Source organism: Crocodylus siamensis, chromosome 2 (genome assembly GCF_052110815.1).
Source record: "Crocodylus siamensis isolate JL-2025a chromosome 2, ASM5211081v1, whole genome shotgun sequence".
In the NCBI taxonomy this organism is placed as follows: Eukaryota; Metazoa; Chordata; order Crocodylia; family Crocodylidae; genus Crocodylus; species Crocodylus siamensis.
The window spans coordinates 283870299-283892942 of NC_143396.1; the positions used below are offsets into that span (position 1 = coordinate 283870299).

Consider the following 22644-nt stretch of genomic DNA (forward strand, 5'->3'; position numbering starts at 1 on the left):
TGTGTGCTAGCTTGAGAACTGGTGCCAAGTCCTTGCTCAGCTACAGTCTTCTCTGTGACCTTGGGCAAGTTAATCTCTCAGTACTTGGGGTAACTGAGCCACTGAGAAGGTCACAGCATCGTGCTATTGTAGAGATAAATACACTAAAGACTCTGAGTGATCAGATATAATAGTAACGAGCACCAGCTAAGTACTGTATTTTCTTGCATATAACGCAAAATCACCAGGGGAAAACTGGGATGTGTATTATGCACGGAAAAGGGTTCCCCACAGGTCTGGAGATTTTGGAAGACAGAACGGTGGCAGCATAAATTGCCACGGCTCTGGGAGTCACAGCAATAAACACTACCATGGCTCCACCTCCACCCTCCCCGCTGCCAAATTTCTGGGTCCATAAGGAAACTACCCTCCACTACCACATGCTAGGTTGGGACAGTGTAGGGGGTTGGTCCATGGTCAGACTCGGTGCACCAGGTCTAACCCTGCACGTAACCCCAAAGCCAGCATATGATCCTGGAATTGGTGCACAGCCCTGGAGCTAGTGTGCAGGGTTGGACCTGACACGGTCCTGGTGTTGGTGTGCTGGATTGGGCCCTGCCACGTGGCCCAGCACCAGTGTGCCAGATTGGCCCTCAGCACCAACGTGTTGGATCAGATTCCGCTGCCCCGCTGCCAGCATGCCAGATCAGGCCCTGCCACACACGGTCCTGAATCCTGGCATGCAGGTCTGCAAAGAGGGAGATCAAGGGTAGACTTCTGCTCTTATTTCCTCACTAATATTATATATCATCTTATGTATGAAGAGTCTCTAGAAGCTGAATTTGGTAAGCTGGAACTTACTGCCCTTGCAGGAGAAGGGAGATCAGTCAAAGGTCCATGAAGAAATCTGTCCTCTCTCCAGCCGTCCCGGGAGCTAGAATGAGAATTGATGCAGTTGGACTTCTGAAAGGAAACATGAGAGGTCCTCGTATTCTGCACTGCTGCTGATTTGTGCTGCAGAGACAAACCTGAAATTCCTTAATAGCATACATGCAGAAACAGGGCTCTTGTGTTTATTGTTGGTAAACCTGGATGCCAGGAGAGCCAAGGCAAATAGGGAGCAAACAGGGAGCTGTGGTGGCGGGCGGGGGTGGCTTTTCCTTACTGCCCCAACAAAGTTGGAAAAGTAGTAAGAGCAGTGCTCAGATTTACTGCATAGGTGGCTTTGAATGGGTTTTGTCATCCATGATGGAGCAAAAAATACTTGGAACTCTGCCAAGGAATAGTCTTGCTTGCTTGAGCCTTGAAACATATTTATTAATTAATTAACTTTGGTGACTATGTCTGTCTTATGACACAGGCTATGAGCATCCCTTACCTGATCTTGGTAAAGCCACTTTATTGGAAACCTTCCATAGCTGTGGTCTGAAGTGTCTGCTTTGTCCTGCTTTATAGAATTTAGGAGTATACACTGGAAAATAGTGCTACACCGATAGAGATTTTGGGGGCCTACCAATAGCCAATTTTTGAGGAGACATATTGGCCGATACAGATCCGATTTCTGATATAGCTGCGTGCAACTAGTAAGTCTGTTGTGGTGGAAGGTGAGGGAGAGGGAAGGGGTGGGTGGGGGGAACAGATCAACACCCCCTGCAGTGAGGGAGAGGGCAGGGGCAGGTGCTGCCCAGCTGGGGCGTGGGGCACGTGCCCCGGGATCTGCATGGGGCAGGGCAGGCATGCTGTAGATGTGGGCTGGAGCCGGGGCTGTGCCGGGCTCTTCTCGGTGGGGGCTACAGAGGGGGCTGCAGCCACCTCAGATTGCTCTGTAGCCCAGTTTCCAGTGCTGTGGCCACTGCCCACCTGGCACAGCCCTGGGTCTTTCTGGCACATGGGTGGAGGCAGGGCGTTGAGCCAGGGCTGTGCTGAGTGGGCATCGGCATTGGTGCTGGGAGCAGGCCTATGGCAAAATGTGGAGTGCCTGCAGCCCCCTCTGTAGCCCCTGCTGAGAAGATCCTGGCACAGCCCCAGCTGCAGCCCGTCCACCCCACCCCACTCTGTGCAGATTTGGGGGCACACCCCCCCCCACCTCCCACCAGTGTGCAAACAGCAGCTGGAGCTCCACAGCTCCATCCTGCTCCCCTCCCCTCCCCTGGCTGGGCAGTAGGGGTGTGTGAAATGGGCTGTATGCAATTCGGCCAAATCCAAATCTGAAGATTTGATGCTGATTCAGAAATTCAGCAATTCAGCCATAGACGCACCTTTAAATTTTTTTTCTACATACTTCAAGGTACCAGGTGTGGCTTGTGAATGCTGTGATGATGGGGTGGATGGAGCATCCCACAAGAGCGCAGGTTCCCCCCCCCCATGTTCATCAGCAAACTGGAAGTATTTCCAATCCACTTCCAGGTCTGCCCCCGAGTGCATGGGGGACTGCCTCCATCCGTGCCCCCTGGCTCAGCGCTCAACTGTGGGGGGACCCCAGGTGCTCCTCCAGACCCAGGGGGCATGCATGGAGGAGGCCCCCCGCACACTCCTCGGTGGACTCAGAACTGGACCAGAACTGCTTCTGGTCCACTTTCAGGTCCGCTGCCAAGCGCGCTGGGGCTCCTCTGGTGGGACACTCCATCCACCCCACCATCTCAGCTGCCTGGTACCTAGAAGGATGTAGGAAAAACATTAAACCTGTGTCTATGTGTGAATCATCAAATCTTTCTGAATTGATTCGGAGGGTCGGAGATTCAGCCACCGAATCAGGCCGAATCTGCGCCAAATCGAATCAGCGACCGAAACTTTCCACAGTCCTATTGGGCAACTCTTGCCTCTGTCCCTGCCCCCTCCCTCACCATGAACGGCATTGATCTGCCCCCCCCACCACACCAGAGAACCAGCTGCATGTAGCTCTCCAAACTGCTGGGCTGTGCTCCTCGCTGCCTGAGTACTGCAGTGCAGCTGCGCACAGGCATAGGCACTGGCACAGGCAATTATTGGCAAAATTATCGGGCCGATTTTAGGTACAGCCAATTTTCTTTATATTGATTCCAATCCGATATTGGACCAACGTATCGGTTCACTTCTACTAGAAAACAAGCTTCCATCGAGTCCGGTTCCTTGCTGTTGCTGGCGCCATGTGGTATATATAACCACTTTCAGAGCTTGATCAACTAATATCTTAAAACTAGTTTTAGTGATTCCTGCACCTCTACTTGGGAGGCTGCTGCTGAGCCTCACTTCTCTGATAGTGAGAAGCCACCTCATTTCCTGTCTAGACTCGTTAAGGGCTAGGCCATTCCTTTGCCAATGTTATTAGTCAGGGTCCACAAGTGAAGTATCATTGACGTCAGTAGATAGGCACCTGTTTGGCCTAGCAGCGAACTTAACCAACTCTCTCTAGGGATTGATCCTAAATACCATTTCTTTGACAGTAAATGCTAGTGGATTGACTTTTTGGCTTATTGTACCTTTTAACAACCAACTTACACAGCCTGAGTGTGCGGCTGTCTGACAGCTGCCGGCTGGAAGGTTGGTTTGCTTTCAGAAGTCACCATTGCAGCGCAGTAGCATGTCGTGCACAAAGCACGTTTCACAGAAGTATCCATAGGTACGTTCTGCAGTTTTCTAAAACAAGAAAACTTTGAAATTCTAAAAAAAAAAAAAAAAGTCTAAGCAACCGCCTCAAAAATGACATTTAATTTAACCCTTTGAAAATTAGACAAAGATGCTGGCGGGGAGGACTGAATCAGAGAAATTGTCACTAATGCAGAACCGTCCTCTTTAGAGCAGTTGTGAAGTGCAGATGTAATTCCACATGGGTTGTCTTTTGATTGCAGTACTAGATGACTTAATGATCTCTTTGGGGTGTCAAACTCGAATAAAGCTAGTAAGCCAGCAGCCAAGGAGTTACTGCTGCCACTGTTCAGCCTCCAGAGGTGCAGCTGCCAGAGCCTCAGTGTCAGTATAGACAGCACCCAGGATGAACGCCACCAATTTGAGTCTGAAAACCGCTAAATTTAGCAGCAGTTGCACCTCCTGGGTCCTGGCTACGCTGTCATGGTCGTTCTGGTAGTTGCAGCGCTTAATAGCCTGCAGCATTAACTCCTTGGCTTCTGACAGCTACGGAAAAACCCCACAGGCCACGTGATCCACCTCCATGGGTCGCGTCCAGCTTGTGCAGGTATATATATGATGCTCCTAGTCTGCTTAATTCCTTGTGGAAAAGTGCCCTCGTTGACACTGAAATCATCACAGCTATAAATGACTAACTACTTTTTCAATAGTCACAGAGGCTGAAGATTTGAATGTACACGGAGACTGCAGTTTTCTCTTGTGACTGCAGTTCCTGGCACATCAGTTGGACAACGTAAAGGTGCTTATGCTGTTCTTGGTATTTGCCGTTGCATGCAAATTTAGTATTGTTAGCAAACACTAACTTAACTTTTAAGAATAGAGACTTTTCCAAGTGCATTAAGGTGCTGAACTGTCTTGTTTAGGTTTACTTCTGTGCAAGTCTGTTTTACAAATATGTGCCAGTCTTTTACAAACAAACTGGAATATCAGAAAAAACATGCACTACAAATATGTTTTATTGATGCAAATTAAATTTAAAATCCTAGTATGATCTTGTCACCTAAATATATTTCATTTCATTTCAGAAACTTCTAAGTCTGAACACAAGAAATAAAAGCCTCAAGCCTATTGATCCTAATACTAATGTGTAAAACTTTTCAGATTCCCTGCTATCAGATGACAGGCTATGATATGGTATGCAGAAAACCAAAAGCTAAAACTTGGGTTGTTATGCCTTAAGGGACAATAGGATGTTCCCCTCACCCCACCTGCCTTTTTACAATAGTTAAAAGCTCCAACAGTAATCTGGTGTTACAGATTTCACAACTGAAATAGTGCTAAAAACTGATAATGAGCAAAGACTTTATGCAGTAACATCCAATGTCTCCTGTTAAAAACTCTAAAACTAATCTTTGCATCCTTGTGTAAAACTAGATTAGAGTGCTTTGACTGCCCAGGCTAATGTGTTGGTGATTGATAAAGGGCTATTCCAAAGTAATTTCCCAGCCTTCAGCATATGCTAAAAGTTTGGTCATCTGTTAGAAGAAGACCAGATCTAACCTTTTTAATTATTCATGTTACTGAGACCTTGTTAAAATTCTTTCTGGTGAAGCAAAATGAAACTAGTTGTATTCAATATGCACGTTCCCCTTTCATTGTAATGGTTTTATTAACAAAGGAATGGATATTGCAAAAACAGGCCTGTTTAAGGAATCTGTAATAAACCCCTTGTGTATGGCCAGTTAGTTAGGAGCCAGTTATGCATGTCAACCAGTGTGTAACAAGAGATGACTTGGTGTCAAACTTAATTGATATTGTATTAAAATAAGAAACCCATGTCGGCCTGCAGCTAAATCGTGTAACCACATACAGGTAATTAGTGCTGCGATGCTTTTGAAAGTCAGGCAGGAATTTGACCGCATAACAAGTACAGAGAAGCTGTTGTGTTGCTACTGTGGAAAAATTGATACCTTTTAATTAGAACCACACAGGGAGAAAAGGAGTATGACTGAAAGGGAGGAACACCGTATTTGTTGCCTTTTGAATGCTGACATTTTTTTAGGCTAAATGAAGTAGATCGTGTCCAGTTTCACACATCTTTTTTTGTTGTTGTTTTTTTTGTGTCTTGTGCATTGTAGCGCAAAGCTGAATAGCATATTTTTGCTTGTGCTGCTTAGTACCCTTTTAAAGCTGCTAGCATGTTTATGCACAGAGCTGTGTCATATGGGTGTTCCTGTTGATGGACGTACAAGCAAGCAGGGGTTTAATCCATGACTATTCATTCTCTTAGTATCATCAGTGAGATTTCTTAACTCATGTAAGTAGGGGTTCTTGGTATTATCATTCACTATCATCCAGAATTAGTTGGTTTTTTGTTTCGGTTGGCAATAGGTCAAAAAGTGCCTATTTAGATGTGCTTTCAATTCCATTTTTTATTCTTCAACTATAACCAATTACTGTTCAAACTAGTGTGACAGTGTTACTTGCACAGTGAAGCAGCTCATACTGTCACAGTCTTGTGCCTGCCCCTGTGCTAGGGAGTCATATCCTTCTCTCCGTTTCATCATTTGCCATTCGAGATGCATAGGCTGGGTCCTGTTTGTTTTAGAATTAAAAACTTGCAGATTGGGAGTGAAGGGGTGAGAAAGAAGGGATAAATGCTTGTCAGGGCCTTTTACTGCAACTGCTTTGTTTGAAGAAAGGGCTTTTTAGTACCAAATGCTCTAAAATGTCTTCTGTACGTGCTCACGTACATCTCGTACAATAATGATCTATACAAGAATCACAATGCTGAGATTCAAAAAAAATCTGAACTAGATTCTCATTCTGTTATTGACAGGGGCAGGCAAAATACGGCCCGCGGGCCACATCTGGCCCACCAGGCACTTTCATTCAGCCTGCGGCGCCCACCAATGAATTGTACCCTGCATAGCCCTTCCGCCCACGAGGGTGGGAGTCGGGCTGCCATGTATACACCCCGCAACATGCCCTCTTGTGCCTTACTCCCACCCTCGTGGCGGAAGGGCCCGGCAGGGGTGGGGACAGAGATGGGGATGGGGGCGAGCTGCGGCTGGGGCATGGGGCTGGGGCTAGCAGCAGCGCGGAGCCTGCGCCCGGGGGCGGCTGCAGCACAGTTTGGGTGGGCAGGGTGTGAGGGAGGGTGGAGGGGTGCGGAGATCCCCCTCGCGCTCCCCCCATGGCACGCAGCCCTGCAGGCAGCAGTGACACAGCAGGCGGGGGCGCCGGGTGGCATGCATCTCTGGCTGGCACCACACATCACGGGGAGGAGCAGAGCTCAGGGGGGTGCCTCTGTTGTCGGGGCTCCTCGCCGCACATGTGCGGCTCTCACACCCGTGCGCTGCTGGAGGGGCAGGGGCTAGGGCTGGGACTTCCAGTCCCAAGTTGGCGACCAGGGGATGAGGCACCTGTCAAGGCGCGGGGCTACCCATGCAGTCCTCCGCAGGTCACCAGACCTTGTTAAGCAGCCCCCCACCTGAAATAATTGTCCGCCCCTGTGTTATGATGTATGAAATGTGCTGTTTGGTCTAAAACCTTCGTTTCAGTTTGATACATAATGTGATCATAGAAAGTTCCATTATTAAATTAATTTGTTAGAAAGAAAGAGTGAATTTTTTTTCATAGAACAGGCTATGAAATACAGTAGTAATCAGTATTTTCATACGTTTAGAAAAAGTCCCTTTAAAAAAAAACCTGCTTGCAATTTGTTGCAGACAGCCGTGTATACATATGTTTCAATTTTAGTAAGTAAGCTGTCTTTCAGTGAAAATGGTGAATTTTTGCCCAAGGCAAAAATGTGAAAAAATGGCTTAGTCTACAGCTTGAATTTCAGCATGCAAAACATTGGTTAGCAGACGGTAGATTATTGTGACCTAAATTAATTTTGTCAAGATGATAGCATTGATGTTTCTGTGAGGTATATTTGGAGAGCTGTAACACAAGTGTCTTACATTTTTGCAGGTTGGCAGATCAACAGAAAGCCCTATAGACTTTGTTGTAACAGATACCATTTCTGGCAGCCAAAACAATGATGAAACTCAGATCACACAAAGCACCATATCCAGGTTTGCATGCAGGATTGTCTGCGACAGAAACCCACCATATACAGCAAGAATTTTTGCAGCAGGATTTGATTCTTCTAAAAACATATTTCTTGGGGTAAGTACTGTTGATGGCTAAGTTCACTACAAGCAAGAACCATTTTGGTGCCGTGTGATTTCCCTCCCCCCTTTCCCCGCATAAGCAGAAGACGTTACTGTTGATTAGTTGTCATGTTATGCATCCTGTCATTGATTTGAATGTCTTTGTTAAACTCACTGATTCTGTTTATAAATATATACTGTAATTTTATTAACCAAATTGGCTAGGGGGCGTTTACCTCTCGTTTATACTGTAGCCCCAATTTTAGCCTTACTGTTTCTGTAAAAAGACTAGCAGCAGCTTTTCAGGGTTTGACTTAACCGAATTCACACTGAATGCCTTGTGAATTAAATTTACAGTGGGCTTATTTTACTTGATTGCTAGTTACCAAGGAAAAATGGCAGCTACACAATCCAAGCCATAGTAAACATTGTAATTATATCCAACTATAGCGGTTAACAGCATCTTCATTATGCATCTTAGCTGCTGTGGTATCTATAAAGCAAACAGAGCAGTTCAAGAGATGTAAGGCTGGATGAGAGCTCATGCTTGTGCCGGTGAAATATCCCTACTTGAGGTTTCAGAAGTTAAATGGTTGTGCTTTTTGCCTCTCTGTTGTGCTACTACACGTAGGAAAAAGCAGCAAAATGGAAAAACCCTGATGGACACATGGACGGATTAACAACCAATGGCGTGCTGGTCATGCATCCAAAAGGAGGCTTTACAGAAGAGTCTAAGCCTGGAGTGTGGCGTGAAATCTCCGTCTGTGGTGATGTGTATACTCTACGAGAAACCAGATCTGCCCAACAGAGGGGGAAGCTAGTAAGTTCAAAGTACATGACTATATTTTAAATGAAATCAAAAAGCCAGCAGAGCAGTTCAAGAGATGCAAGACAAGGATAAGAGCTCATGCTTGTGTTGGTAAAATATCCCTACTTCAGGTTTCAGAAGTTACATGGCTGTAACCTAAGTGGCATGTTTTAATTTAAGTGGTGTATTTTAAATGAAACCAAAGCTAGCATCAGGAGGTGTTCCTGATGTGGAGAAGTATGGTGATCTAGGTACATGGTACAAAAGAGTCTTTTCCATGTGTGAGAGTTTTTGGCAGTCTCGGGGCACAGTAAATTCTGTAGCGCTGCGCTGTGGTTTATATTGTCAGCACAAGAGCAGTATGTGCATTTTCCGTTATTGCTAGTCTTCAGCCAAAATACACGTGCATTGTAAAACCTAAACATCTCTCACTCTTGAGTGGTATGTGCTCTCCTATGCTCTAATAGGACACAGGGCAGGGGTGGGCAAAATACAGCTTGTGAGCCAAATCTGGCCCACCAGGGGATTGTCTGGCCTGTGGCAGGTCCCTTGGCCCTGCCTTGCCCAGGCATGGGGGCAACCTGGGCCACTGCATGTGCAGTCACTCCTGCTGCTCCCAGGCGCGTGGCAGGGTCAGTGCAGTGGCTGGACCTGGCTCTCCCACAGTGGCAGCTCACTCTGCCCAGCTGCCACTGCTGGTGTTTGTATTGCTGCTGGACCCAGCCCCACTGCCTGGGCACCCTGGCCCATCCACCCCGCACCCACTGCCGGGGGCATCAGATGAAGTGATCAGGCAAGCGGGTTCTCCTTGGAAACCAGCCCAGACCACCATGGGCAGGGTGGACTCAGTCAGATGGGTGGGATTGCCACGGGCAGGTAAGTAGAGAGTGGCATCCAGAAGCAGGACAGGTGGGCAGGGTCAGGATCACGGGGCAATGACAGCATGGGGCCGGGACTTGGTGCAGGGGTGCGATCTGCATGCCCCTGCCTCCCGTCATGGGTGTGCAAGGAGTGGATCGTGGTTCTGCCTGAGCCCCAGGCCTGCTCTGTCACCACCCTGCAATCCTGGCAACGACTGCCCATCCCTTCCAGACACCACTCCCCGCCCATTTGTGGTCCCATCACATCCCAGCTGAGCGCACGGTACCCCCTTCCAGAAGAGAGAGAGAGACACTGGTGAAGAGTTTGGAAGGAGGTGACTGTGCATTTGGCCTTCCAAAAATGCATAGTTTAAAGAACAAACACCTGACTCAGAGCCAAAGCAGTTTCAACTATGAGCCAGAAGGGAAGGAGATCTCATGGCTAGGTGGACCCTGATATACTTCAGGGCTTTACAGGTCAGAGTAATGCCATCTGCCTTCTTTGGAAACAGTAAGCAGCCAGAAATAATGCTGAGACAAAAATGTTTCTGTTTCTGATGAGTAACTAAGGTATGAGACTGATTGGACTTCTCAGTGCATGGGGAAAAATGTTGAGCACCCCTAAACATCCTTAAAAAAGACCAATATCTGACCTGTGTCCACAGTGACCTCCGCCCTCTACCCGCACTGGTTTTGAAAGCTGGGGGTGGGTATTAGAAAGAATTTGGGAAGCTGGTCTTTTTTGGTCATGACACAATTTTGTCTTCTGCAGTGTTATTGTGATACCTTCTGGTCTCCCTGTTCTGTCAAAGGTGGTTGCCCAGTACCGCCAAATTGACTTTCCAATTTTGCGGTTTGTTACCAAGACTGACTGCTAAAAGAAATGAGAGAAACGGAGGATTGAATATTGCTCTGCTTTCAGCAAGCAGACTGCAGTATAAATTGCTTTGCTTCTTCAGTGGTGGCAGGCAGACATCACCCCGGGGACCAGGACAACTGATGTTGCAATTGCACCCTTTGTACACGGTTAGCAAAGCACCTTATTAGTGCTGCTAAGAAAAGGCAGTATTAAAATGAATAAGTAGCTTTTCTTGTATCCAAAATTATTTGCATTCTCATTTCAATAAAATTACATGGCATGTTATTTAGTATTGATGTGATCAGTGTTCTCTGATTGGGTTCATAAAAACAAGTCCGCATAGTTTGCAGTGCATTTAATCCATCATACAATGAAACCTTTCCTTTTTCCATTTGCAAAGAAATGCTCTGACAAATGAGATGCTCTTTGTTTTGGCGGATTTCTAATGTAATCGTTCTACTCTATACCTGTGTCATTTAATATCAATTGCTTTTCTCAGTGGACTATTGAATCATTAGCCAGGTTTTTTGTATTAATTGAGATCACTTACTGTACTTTAAGCCTTGTGCACAGTTGGGCTAGGTTAAAATACAGTGCCAAATAGGTCATTCCACTGTGTTTTCCTCATAGGGATGCTGACTGATGTGGTCAGTGTAATGTTCAGGGTATATATTTGGTATAGTAGTACTGAGTGTGTAAGGTTTGATGGGTTAATTATATGCTTTTCCCTCCTGAGCAGCCCGTCGGTTCTCCATTAGTGTCATATACTGCCTTTAATAAGCAATCCACACTCCAAAGGTGATAGCAGAAGCACAAACCACTTACGTGTTTGTGACATTAAAACAAGTCCAAAAAAGCTCTATCAAAACACTGTGTTTGATTAGTGTAATCTCTTGAAGCATGGCATAAATAAGCAGCTGCTTATTTTCAGAAATCAGAAACAGGAAGCCTATAGCCAGCAAGAGCATGTACTAGATATCCGTGTGTTCACTAGAGGTCCGGTTTCCCAAAAGAGCTATGTTCCCCACCACCTTCCTCCATGGCTTCTAGTTACTCCTGAAAATCAGGCAGTGAGCTTTACCTCTCCATTAACGTTACACTGTAATGCCAAAGAGCTAGTAGAGTGTTTCTCTCTGGCTTAGCTACTTGGCTTGTCCCATGACTGAGGTATCTGAGCACTTCACAGCCATTTCATGTGTTGATCCTGCAGAGAGTACGGTTGTTTCCACTGGAACTGAAGCAGGTAGGGGTTAGGTAACTTGTCCAAGCTCACACATGTAATATATCTCATTTCAACCAAGGCTTAGGCACTAAGCCTTATTAGTAGTCTAAGCACTAGCCCAGGGGTGGGCAAAATGTGGCCCGCAGGCCAGATGCAGCTCACCAGGCCATTCTATCCAGCCAGCGGGGCCCCTAAAAAACTTAGAAAAGTAATATTTATCAGCCCCTGGCTGCTTGTCATGCGGCCCTCAATGCCTTGTCAAAACTCTGTAAGCGGTCCTCCACCCGAAATAATTGTCCACCCCTGCGCTAGCCACTCTGTTCGTGGTCTGAGCACTTGCCATCCTTCCATTTTTATTTAATGCTATGCATGTGCTAGTTTGTGAAAGTGAGTAAATGGTTATAACACTCCAAACAGTCCTGAGAAATTCTTAACATTTAATATTTACCTCCAGGACCCTGGGTAGCTTAATTGCCCAGGCTTACCGTTACATCCCATAATATAAATCCATTGTTGTCAATACATGTGGCACCGGGAAATCCACATTCTCTGAATGATGCTGACATTCAGCATATCTGTAAGTTAAACAGTCTAACCTTTCAACATAGCTAAATCCTCAGCATTTTGCAGAGGAAGCTGCTAGCGAAACATTGAAGTGAGGTGTTTTCCCCCAAGAATTTAGACGAGGGAAAGAAATGCCTGCATGATGCAAATATTTTGGCACCAGCCCTAATGCACTGTCTTAATCATGAAAAAGATTCTCAGAATCTGCAGTATACGGGTAAAACAAGGCTTCACTCCACACTCTCAGCATCTAGTACTGGTGTTGGATTAGAAATGCAAGGAAATCCTTGGGCTTAGTGGCTTGGAAATGGTACTGCTTGTGCCTGCAGAGATCTGGGTTCAAGAATGATGACCACACAGGGATTTTGCTGATGAAACCCTGGCCTCTGATAAACAGGGGCCTGATCTTGATAGAGGAAAAGTTATCCCCAGCTGCTAGTCAAGCTCCCTATCCATGGAACAGTATTGCTGTACGGCAGTGGTCACTAATCAGTGGCTCTCGATCCACCGGTAGATCTTGGAGCCTCTGGTGGTAGATCTCAGAGCCTCTTAGAGTTGATCCAAGGCTGGGGTCGGGGGTTGAGTGCCCATGTGCATGCCCCAGCCCAGCAGGTCACTCCGTGGGGTAGATCGAGGTCCCTGTGGCAAGGGACAGTGCCACAGAGGTAGGAGCAGGGGTAAGTTGAGTGGGACCCCAGCCAGTGGGATTTACCTGCTGGGGAGGTGTGCCCCCCAAATAATTTTTTCTGCCTCAGTCTGCCCCCCCCTTCCCTTCCTATAGCCTGGGCGGTGGGGGGCAGGTCACGGTCGTTCTTGGGTTGCTTTTAAATGCCAAAGGTGATCTTCTACTTAAAGAGGTTGGAGACCACTGCTCTGTGGGCATGGAGCACTTCTGGAGTTCTGGGCTTTCCTCTGTAAAGATCTTCTGCTTGCCACAATGCAAGGAAACATGTCAGAGTAGGTGGAGTGAATTGGGAAGGACTGGCATCTGTTTTGTTATGTGCCAGAAGAAATGCAGCCGACAACTTGAAAGGAGTGATCAAACTGGCAGGCACCCGGAATGACTGGGTGGCAACTCTCTAAACCTGATTAGGGCCAGCCTTATGTGGAACAGGGAGCCACGAAGAGGATCAGGAAGGCTAGGAAGATAAAGGAGGGAGAAGGACTCATCAAAGGGGTAGAAGGAGATGAGAATGGGGATGACATTTCCAAATCAGTCTGCAAATACTCTGGGAGCTTTTTCAAGGAGTTACAGGAGACAAACTGTATCATTATTTGTTACCATAGGGCATCTTTACACATGTTCCAGGGTGGAGGGGGTGCTTTAATTAGAGCAGTTCCGAGAGCCACTCTAATTAAAGAGCCTGCAGCATCACGTGTATTCAGCGTCCCACGCTTCAAAATGGTCATAGGGGCGCTTGAACTAAAGCTAGTTCAGCAAGCTTTAAAGTGCCCCCGCTGCCTTTTTGAAGCACGGGGATGCTGAATACGTGTGACACGGAGACTGCAAGAGCGTGCTAATTGCTGTGCTACAGCAGACTCGATTAATTAGCATGCTCCAGCAGACTCGATTAGAGGTGGTGCAATCACCTACCCTGGAAGTCTCCAAGAGGAGACTGGATGGTCACCTTGCTGTGGTCACCTGACCCTAGTTGTCTTTCCTGCTTGGTGCAAGGGGGCTGGACCCGATGATCTTCCGAGGTCCCTTCCAGCCTCAATCTATGAATCCATTAATCAAGCCTGCTTCGATGCGTGCTAATTGGCATGCATCGAAACAGACATCCAGCACGTGTCTAGGTGCCCATAGTGCCTAGGAGCTCAAATCACGAACCAGGCCCATGTGGACGAGCATAGAGCCAAAAGACTGTCTGCTCCAAAGGGTTTATAAGGCAAGATGGCTGGTGGATGCTGAGAGATGAAGGAGTGAAAGGAAGCGGTGAGACAGAGAGCAGCCTGATAGGGAAGGGCGCTGTTGAGGAAAAGGAGTCCTTCACCCACCTTGTTATATTCTGTAAGAGCTGCATCTTGCACCTAACTGCTGTCCATGTTCTGTCACCAGGTAGAAAACGAGACCAACATCCTACAAGATGGCTCTCTCATCGACCTGTGCGGAGCCACCCTCCTGTGGAGAACAGCGGATGGCCTCTTTCACACCCCGACTCAGAAACACATCGAAGCCCTGCGACAGGAGATAAACGCCGCCAGGCCACAGTGCCCCGTTGGGCTGAACACTTTAGCGTTTCCCAGCATTAACCGCAAAGATGTGGTAGAAGAGAAACAGCCTTGGGCTTACCTCAGCTGTGGCCACGTTCACGGGTATCATAACTGGGGACATCGCAGTGACACAGAAGCCAATGAGCGGGAGTGTCCCATGTGCAGAACCGTTGGGCCCTACGTGCCTCTCTGGCTTGGTTGCGAGGCAGGGTTTTACGTGGATGCCGGTCCTCCAACTCATGCTTTCACCCCTTGTGGACATGTGTGCTCTGAGAAGTCGGCAAAATACTGGTCTCAGATCCCACTGCCTCACGGTACTCATGCATTTCATGCCGCCTGCCCTTTCTGTGCAGCACAGCTGTCTGGGGAGCACAACTGCGTCAAGCTAATTTTCCAGGGTCCAGTTGACTGATACCATTTTGCAGATGACCACAATAACATTTTCTTTGTTAACAATTTACTGTGAAGATTTTGCCACTAACTCTAGATTTTACATTTTTATAATGTTATTAATCGGGTGATGGGGGGAGGGCTGTCGGGGAGGATGTTGAAGGGTGGGGTTAACACGGGGATACATTGATACCTGGAACCTGGCAGATATCAGTGGTGTTGCATGCTCAACAGCGGCATATTCATGAAGTTGTCTCAGTCAAATTGTAGTATATTTGTAATCTTTTTATTAGCACCCTTGATCAGAGAAAAAAAGATGTCTTAATGATTTTTTTAATCCTCGGATTTTTTAATGGAAGGGTTTTTTCATCTAAACTTTGACAAGCCTTTAAAACCTATTTTTCAAATCAAGAAAGAACATGCAGAATGTAATTTGTCTTTCATTTGCAATGTTATTAACTTGAATAGTTTCTCAAGGAGCCAACGCAGAATGCACGGACAGCTGCAGGTGAATGTTCACAAGACACAACTGTCAATTTGGGTTGAGACGTGAAAGATTAGCTGCAAAAATCGTTGCAAATATAAAGCTGTTAAAGTTACCTGTTAAGAATACAGCTCACCAAAAAGGATTGAGGATTACTTGAAACTGGGGAATTCCTCTTTGCTTTGGTCTCCTTTCAGTATAGTGGATAACCAGTATTCGTGATATACAGTTGATCTTTTTTAACCTGCATCTGGTGCAACTGAATTACTTTTACACGCTGCTGTTTAAGCCTTTTACAAGAGTTTCTGTATACTTGTAGCCCTGCCTTTGCTTTCTTTCTGCTTGGTGTAGTTTTCCCCTTGCTGCTTACTTGCATGCCTGGAGCGATTGGGTTAATGAAGATGTAGCAACCCTTTAAAACTGTATTAATGAAGGGGTAGCACTGCAGTGAATAGAAAGAAAGTTGAGGTACTGTTATACAGAATGTATGCACATAGACCTGAATCTAGCAAAGCACTTGGCATGTGCTTAAATTTAAACATAAATAGCCCTATTGACTTCAGTGGAACTACTGGCATTAAGTGCTTCACTGGCCTGGGGCCACATACTGCTGTCTTTTGAAATACAAAAGTCTAGTTGAGAATAAGCTACTATTTTTTAAGCTCACTTACTAGCCACAGCGCTATAAGGAAAGCATCCTTCCTACTCTAACTGCAATTTTTATTCCATTTTTGACTTACTGCCACCTGTCACCATTCCTTGCAGCCTGAGAAATGCTGGTCTCCTTCTCTCCCCCCCCCCCTCAATAATTGTTTGTAAATCAAACAAAATTCAAATGTAATCATTAAATACACACATCAGAGTGGTACATCTGCAGTAGATGATTTGGAATTTCTATTTTTTTTAAGAGAGCAAATAAATGTTTACTGTGGAAATAATTAAATCAGAATTTCATATGAGATCTACCATCCCACTCTGTCAGCGTTATTTCATTTAGAATAATAATTCTTTGATCCTTGCTCTCTGTACTCGTAGTATCTGAGGTATCTATCTATCCAGGCTGAAAAAGACTTTGGGAGAAAATCATCACATGTCTGAAGTGACATTGATTACTCAAAACTCAGTTCTGTTAAACCGATTGCAGCTTTTTTTTTGCTATATTTGTGCCCTTTGTATAAATATATAATTTATATGATTTTAATATATTGTGTATATATATACTTGAATTGGCCTGTTCATATTTCGGTTGTAAAATTGTTTTATAGTTAACCTTCTGAACATTTTAAATGTCCTTCACCTATGGAGACAGGACATATCTTGTCTGCTGCTGTTTAATATAATTTTGCTGTATAAAATTCAGCATTTTAATAATTTGAAAATAGCTTTACTTTTTCTTTTGCTTTGTTTTTCAACATCCTTCTTTTTTGCTGTACAAGTTCTGTTTATTCTGCAGTACAAATCCCAAATGGTCCGGTTTGCTCGTCCCACTCAGTGATTGGAAATAGGGCAAATCTTGTTCGCCTCGAACTCGACGCCTCTTCCTAGTGCCTTTTATCTGAGATCATCTTGTGATTCTGTATTCAGACTCCTTACTTCCACAAGGCAGCCTTGTGGTTAATGTTCCACCAAGAAGGGTAATTCAACCAGACGGGGAAAAAAATTGCTTTCATTTCCGGCATAACTATAAGAGGGTGCCTCTTCCCTAATCTGTCTTCAGCATAATTTCCTCAGGTCCCATATGCATCCTTCCTACTGAGCATATACCTCATCTATGGAAGCAGGTTCCACCTTGTTCGTACTGGACTTCGTTATCGATGGATCTTTTTGTCACGAGTTCACAAGTGAAATCACACTTTCAGGTAAAAACGTGTATTCTTGTCTCTATGTCACAAGACCTAATAATTGTCAGTAGAGAGAAACACTGATAGTCAGAGCCTTAGAGTTTGTTTGTAGGTGGTTCCCCCTCCCCATCCCCCCCCAAAATCTTTGCACTCCTAGGCCAACAGTGCACCAAGATGATAACCCTTCTATTAGGCTTGCCTGCTCAAGAATTGCGTGCATCGTTTCCCCACCAGGATTAAATTATCTGCAGTTGTACCGTTCCATAGCACCTCCAAACCAGATCATTTTCTGTTCTTCTTTGTCATTATAACCTAGATGGGGGAGCTAATTTCTCCCTACCCCAGCCCCGCTTCCTGGCACTGACAGACTTGTTTAAAGTGGTTTTAACATGTTACTCTTCTGACTTGCAGTATTGGTACACCCACCTTGCTAGGGTGTGAACGATGCTGGAATGACTAGCTTTGCAGTATCCCTTTTAAAGACCGTGTCTCAGCTGGGACCGTACAGTCCCTCCATTTTTATTGTCCAGAGGCTTGAACTAACACAAGAAAAACTGCGAGAAGAGAAGCAGTGTCCTATTTGGCTGGGAAGCCAATTTACACAAGTTCCTTTGACTCCAAGAAATCCTTCCCTGACTAGTTAGTGGCTGGAGTTCAAGAGTGTCTTCCCACACCTGCATTTGTGTGGAGTTAAATGGCTTGGAGGAAAATCCATTTCTTTCTGGATTAATGAGATTTGTTTGGTGTTAGTGTCCTGTCTCAGGGATGGGTAAAGCTGCCAGCCAGCCCCTGCCACATAAAAAAAGGAACTTGCAGAAAATACATGTGCAGGCAGAAAAAAATAAATACTTTTATTTCCTGATCTAAATGACTGTCCCATTGAATTTGCGTCTGAGCTTTGCAAATCATTTATTTTTAAAGTCAGCAATAACACATTGCATAAGTAGCACTTTTTTTTTTTTTTTTTACCAGTTACTTTGTCAGCTCCACATGAGTACAAGTTAGAGCCATTTGAAGCACAGCTAACTCAAAAGTATTTATCTAGTCTGTCTGTCTCTTTTTCCCCCTTAAATCTCTGCTTGTCAGCTTGTGCAAGCTGGAATTCTAACGTTCTCGTCTTTTTAAGTAGCTTTTTGGAAAGCGTGCTAAAGTCAACACTCAGAGCTCAGTCTTCAGCTTGCTTTTCTTGAATTTTGGTCCAAATTAAGCAATTTTTGGTAGAGTAATGCATATTAATCATGCCTATTTTTAATTGTGAAGAATGGTAATTTTGTGCCTCAGGGTAGCCTGGCATAGATAGGGAACAAATCCTTTCCTTTTTTTCTTCTTTTTCTGTGGGATGGTGGGGAGGGAAGTGGGAAAAGGAGGAGAAAGCCATGGACAACAGACGGGCTCTGTTAGGAGCAGCAAACCAATTCTGATGCAAAAACAAGCCAGTACATGATTGTAGCTGAGCTGAATTTTTTTTTTGTCATGCATCTTTTAGAGTTGATTGTCCCAGTATAGTTGGAAATTAAAAGATCCTTTTTAGCAACGAGACCCACAGAGGCTTATTGCTGTTTTGAACAAAATAATGTTTTGGTACTCTTCATTCCTGGGTCTGGAATATGAGGCACCTGGGTCAGGGTCTGGCCAGGGTGCGGTCTCTGTTTTTGAGAGACTGTTGTATGTCTGTGCGTGTAATTTTTTTTTTCACACGTGCTCCCCCCATCAGAGTAGCCAAAACATAAATGGCAGTATTTGAACTTTGATAGCTCTCTGGTCGGGGCTGTTAGAGCATTTGGTAAGCAAATTCCTCGCCCGCAGTTCAAGTGCTTAAAGGGTACCATTGGGAATGGACAGTTCCTCAAAAGAGAGCCCTAAAAAGTAATCCACCCTTTTCCCCGCTCTTGATAGTCATGGCATTAAAGTCTAGCGCAGAAGATCAGCTATTAGAGTGCATCAGCTGGCCCTCGTCGGTGCTAATGGAAGGCATCAACATGCATTTCAGCTTGGTCACAAAGCTGATGTGCCCTGCTCTTTCCTTTTTCATTAAAGGGGAACTGCAGATGTGCACTTAACATAAGATGCATCCCTTGTTTATTGTCTGGTATAATGGATGGGGAAGATTCAGAAATGTCAGATCTGGTCTTCTTTGATGTTGCTGGTGACTCCTGGTCTCAGATGTAGTGTAGAAACTCAACACCTCTGCCCTTCAATTAGAGGTGTGAGAACCTAAACAGCTTGAGAAAAGGAGTTCAGCTGGACCTCTTAACTCAAATGGATGCTAACAGTACCCAGTGGTTGGAAATATTCTGGCGGGAGGTGCTTTCCTCGGTCTCTCTGCTCATCTTTCAGTCTCGTTTGCTGCCTTAGACTTGAGCTCTTGTCCCTTAGATGAACACCTGTTCAGGTGGTGGCTGCTGCAGTTTCCATCAAGCCCTGTCCAGCCACAAGGCTCTTCATCTGGCCCGGCACCAGCTCGCTTCGATAAATGGAGTTAGAGGGGAGAAAGGTTGGTGCAGCTCATGTCAGAAAAAGAGCGGGGAATGGGTTTCTAGAAAACAACCCTGCCAGCCGAACTTCAGTCTTCACGAAGAGGCAAACAGGAGGCACAGACTTTTTTCCAGGTCATCTCTAATTCCCATGCATTATACTTTCCATTTTAAAGATTCTCCAAAGCTGATATTAGGAAAAGTAATGAGTAACCCTGATCTATGGAGGTTCTTGATGCAAACTAAACTCCTGGTGACTTCAGCTGGCATCTTGGTCTTGCATGAACCACCGAATCTGGCCCCTTGTTCCTGCCTGAGAAGTAGTGGAAGGATAATTTCACCTTCAGCCTTAGTGGAAGGAAAACGAACACATTTGTGTTTGCTAGCAGCAGAGCAAAAGTATAAATTGCTGGGGCAACCAAACAGAAGTTACTGTGAAGAAAGCAGTGGCTCTTCAATCTCTTAATGGGGCTTATTTGTATTTTCCGGTTGGGATGTTAACCTCCAGGTACCTGGGGTTCCTTGAATTTGTACCGTGGGCAACTGATAGATTAATATAAGCATTGTTTTCCACCTCTATCGAATGCATTGCTAAGAGAAAGTCTATGTAAGGCTATCCACCTCCTTGTTAAACAGCTCTAGGAGAAGCCTCATTCAAACAGCAGGCCCTGTAGCACGGGGAAGTGGCTATGTTTACTTTACACAGTGTTGCCAGTTGTTCAATTTTCTGGATATATTTGCAAAAATCAGTCTTTTATACACCATGTGAAATGGATTAAAAAATGATCTCTTCACTGTTGTACCTGTGGAAGTACAAGCCATTTGACAGGAAATGTTCAAAAATATTAAAATGTTATCTCGGTATGGCCTCTGACTCCTTTTTAATTTTTTTTTTTTTTTTTCCTTTCAGGCTGTCAATTTAAAATACTATAGTCAACACTTTAAAAAATCCCCATCTGAGAACTTTGTGCATTCAAGGTAGTGGGATGTATTCAAGTGTTGAGTGCTCTGAAATTTCAGTTAATTCCTTTTCCCCCTGTTTTCCATTGAATGCTGCTCATGCTTTCAATGCTGACTGCCTTCTTATGGTGTTAACGTCATTCGTAAATAAAAGCAATTTCCAGGAATAATATGCTTTGTGACTTTTTAAAATGAATTTCTGTAGTAGTACTTTAGTGTGTTTTGTTTGCATTTTTCTCCCATTGTCCTTCTCCCCCCCCACACACCTTTTTTCAGACACTGTATATGTAAACTTCATATTTTAAATGAGCTGAAAGAGATTTGCTTCTTGATCAAACAGAAAATGTCTTTTGTTTTTTCCCTACACATTTCAGTATGATGTTCCCTACCAGATGTCTTTTTAATTGAGAAGTACTTAAATTTTTTTTTTTCAGGGAATCTGGCCCCCTGGCAAAATAAGAAGTCTGAATTATCTATTAATAAGGAGCTGTGTCTATACCCTAAAAGGTTACCACTATTTATTACCCATGGGGAAAAATCACTTTTTCAGCCACAAACCTTCTTAAACTAGTTAAAATTTTTAAAAAACTAGTTGTCTATAGGCAGGTGTTTCCTGTGTGCTCTTGCCTTTGAGACCTTTCTTTAAAATCTACTTTCTTCCAGAAATTCTTATTCACAACCTTCCCTGACTTGATCCTTGGGTTTTCCTCTGTAAACCCCACTCTTCTTAACACTTACTTCATGCAAGTAACCTCAGGTAAGTGCATACTGCCACACTCTTGCACTTAGTTATATATAAAAGGAGAGAGAGAGAGAGAGAGTGAGCAGGATAGTGGCCTTTGGAAACTTTGGGGTCCCTTATTATATAGAACAAAACTCATGTTTGCTTTGTCTCACATGCTTAAAACCTGTTCCCTTCAGTAGAATTTAAACACAGACTGGAGCTCAAGTACATTGCTTAATGACGATCCCAAATAATGATGCTTCTTGAGCTGGGAATTGTCTGTAAAGAACAGTGAAAATGGAATGAATATTGCAGCATTCAAGGATAGCCATCCAAGCTGCATTGTACCATGCAAATCTTAGCACGATTTTGCCTTAACACTGTGAAGTGGAGGCAGTTGGTGAGAAATACCTTCTGGTATAGGTCTTCTGGGCCCAGGTCTGATCAGTCTGCTTCTCTGCAGGCCTGAACTGGCTGAGGAAGAATATTTTTTTCAAATCTGTTGGGGTGGGTGTGGGTGTTGGTGACAGGGGAAAGTAGAGTTAAAGTTGGGAGCAAGGAAAGGAAAGACCCCTCCCCTTCCCCCCCCCCCCGCTAAATTTGCTTAAACTTGGAACTGCGGGACTCTTGCAACATACTGACAGTCTTCCCAGGTGGCATTGAGTTGGGTCCTTGTTCTCTAGCTCCTGCTATTCAGGCACCACTTCAGCTGTTTTTAAATTAATGTAAAAAATGCTGGTTCAAATGCGGAATATTTTATACTCCTGATTCACTTAGCGTAAAACAGTTGCCTTCATCCTAGTTTCAGCAGGAGGGAGGGGCCTGGTGTAGGGAGGAAAACAGTACTTACTGTTGTACAAAGTTTTGCAGACAAGTCTCCAGCTTTAGTTCAAAAAGATGCATGGAAAGAGACTGCCTTTTATCCTCTGCAATGGCCTGTGCAAAAAACAATTCTCCAATTCATGTTGTTTGTCCTTAAATGGTCCTCTGGCTTAAGCACATTATAGGAAAACGTAGATGGGAAAGGGGCTTGCTTGAAAATCCATGAGGGTTTGTGAATGGAAGTATGATGAAAAGTGCTGAAGGCCTTCAATTCATTTAGAGGAATAAGGATACTCTTAGGCACATCCTCTGGCATTTACAGCCCGTCTTCCTGCTCTTTCCCCTGCTTCCCACATAGCATCTTTAATTGGACAGGCTATTGTTCACTTCCTGTCCTAGACTGTTCCTTCCTCCCCTGTGATTTTTTACAGCTGCAAATTTTTGCTTGATTGGCAACTTCCTTGAGCAGAAATAAAGTTATTTCTTGGTGTGTGCACACTTTCCAAAGCACTTTGTTACACAGTTACTTAGCAAGCCCTCTGGTATTGCTGTGTAAATAGGTGTTGCTTCCTTCCAAGGGGATGTCCCAGCATTGAGTGTCCATGCCTTGCTTAAGAGGTGAAAGGTAAAGCACGTTAAATTAAATACTGGCACACCCAAGAGAGCTGTGAGCTGGAGGGAAGCTGATTTGGCTGCTCAGAAATACTTTGGCGCTGTTC

At 44.9% G+C, this 22644-nt stretch overlaps 1 protein-coding gene across 1 annotated transcript in view; it reads left to right on the forward strand.

Annotated features, from left to right (window-relative positions):
• Positions 1–20549, forward strand: part of PELI2 (pellino E3 ubiquitin protein ligase family member 2) — a 119189-nt gene extending 98640 nt beyond the window's left edge. Inside the window, exons 4-6 of the mRNA XM_090034263.1 lie at positions 7522–7719; positions 8335–8523; positions 14076–20549. Of these exons, the coding sequence (XP_089890389.1) occupies positions 7522–7719; positions 8335–8523; positions 14076–14642 (954 nt within the window). The 3' untranslated portion in view covers positions 14643–20549. The remainder of the gene's footprint in view (positions 1–7521; positions 7720–8334; positions 8524–14075) is intronic.
• The last annotated feature ends 2095 nt before the right edge of the window (positions 20550–22644 follow it).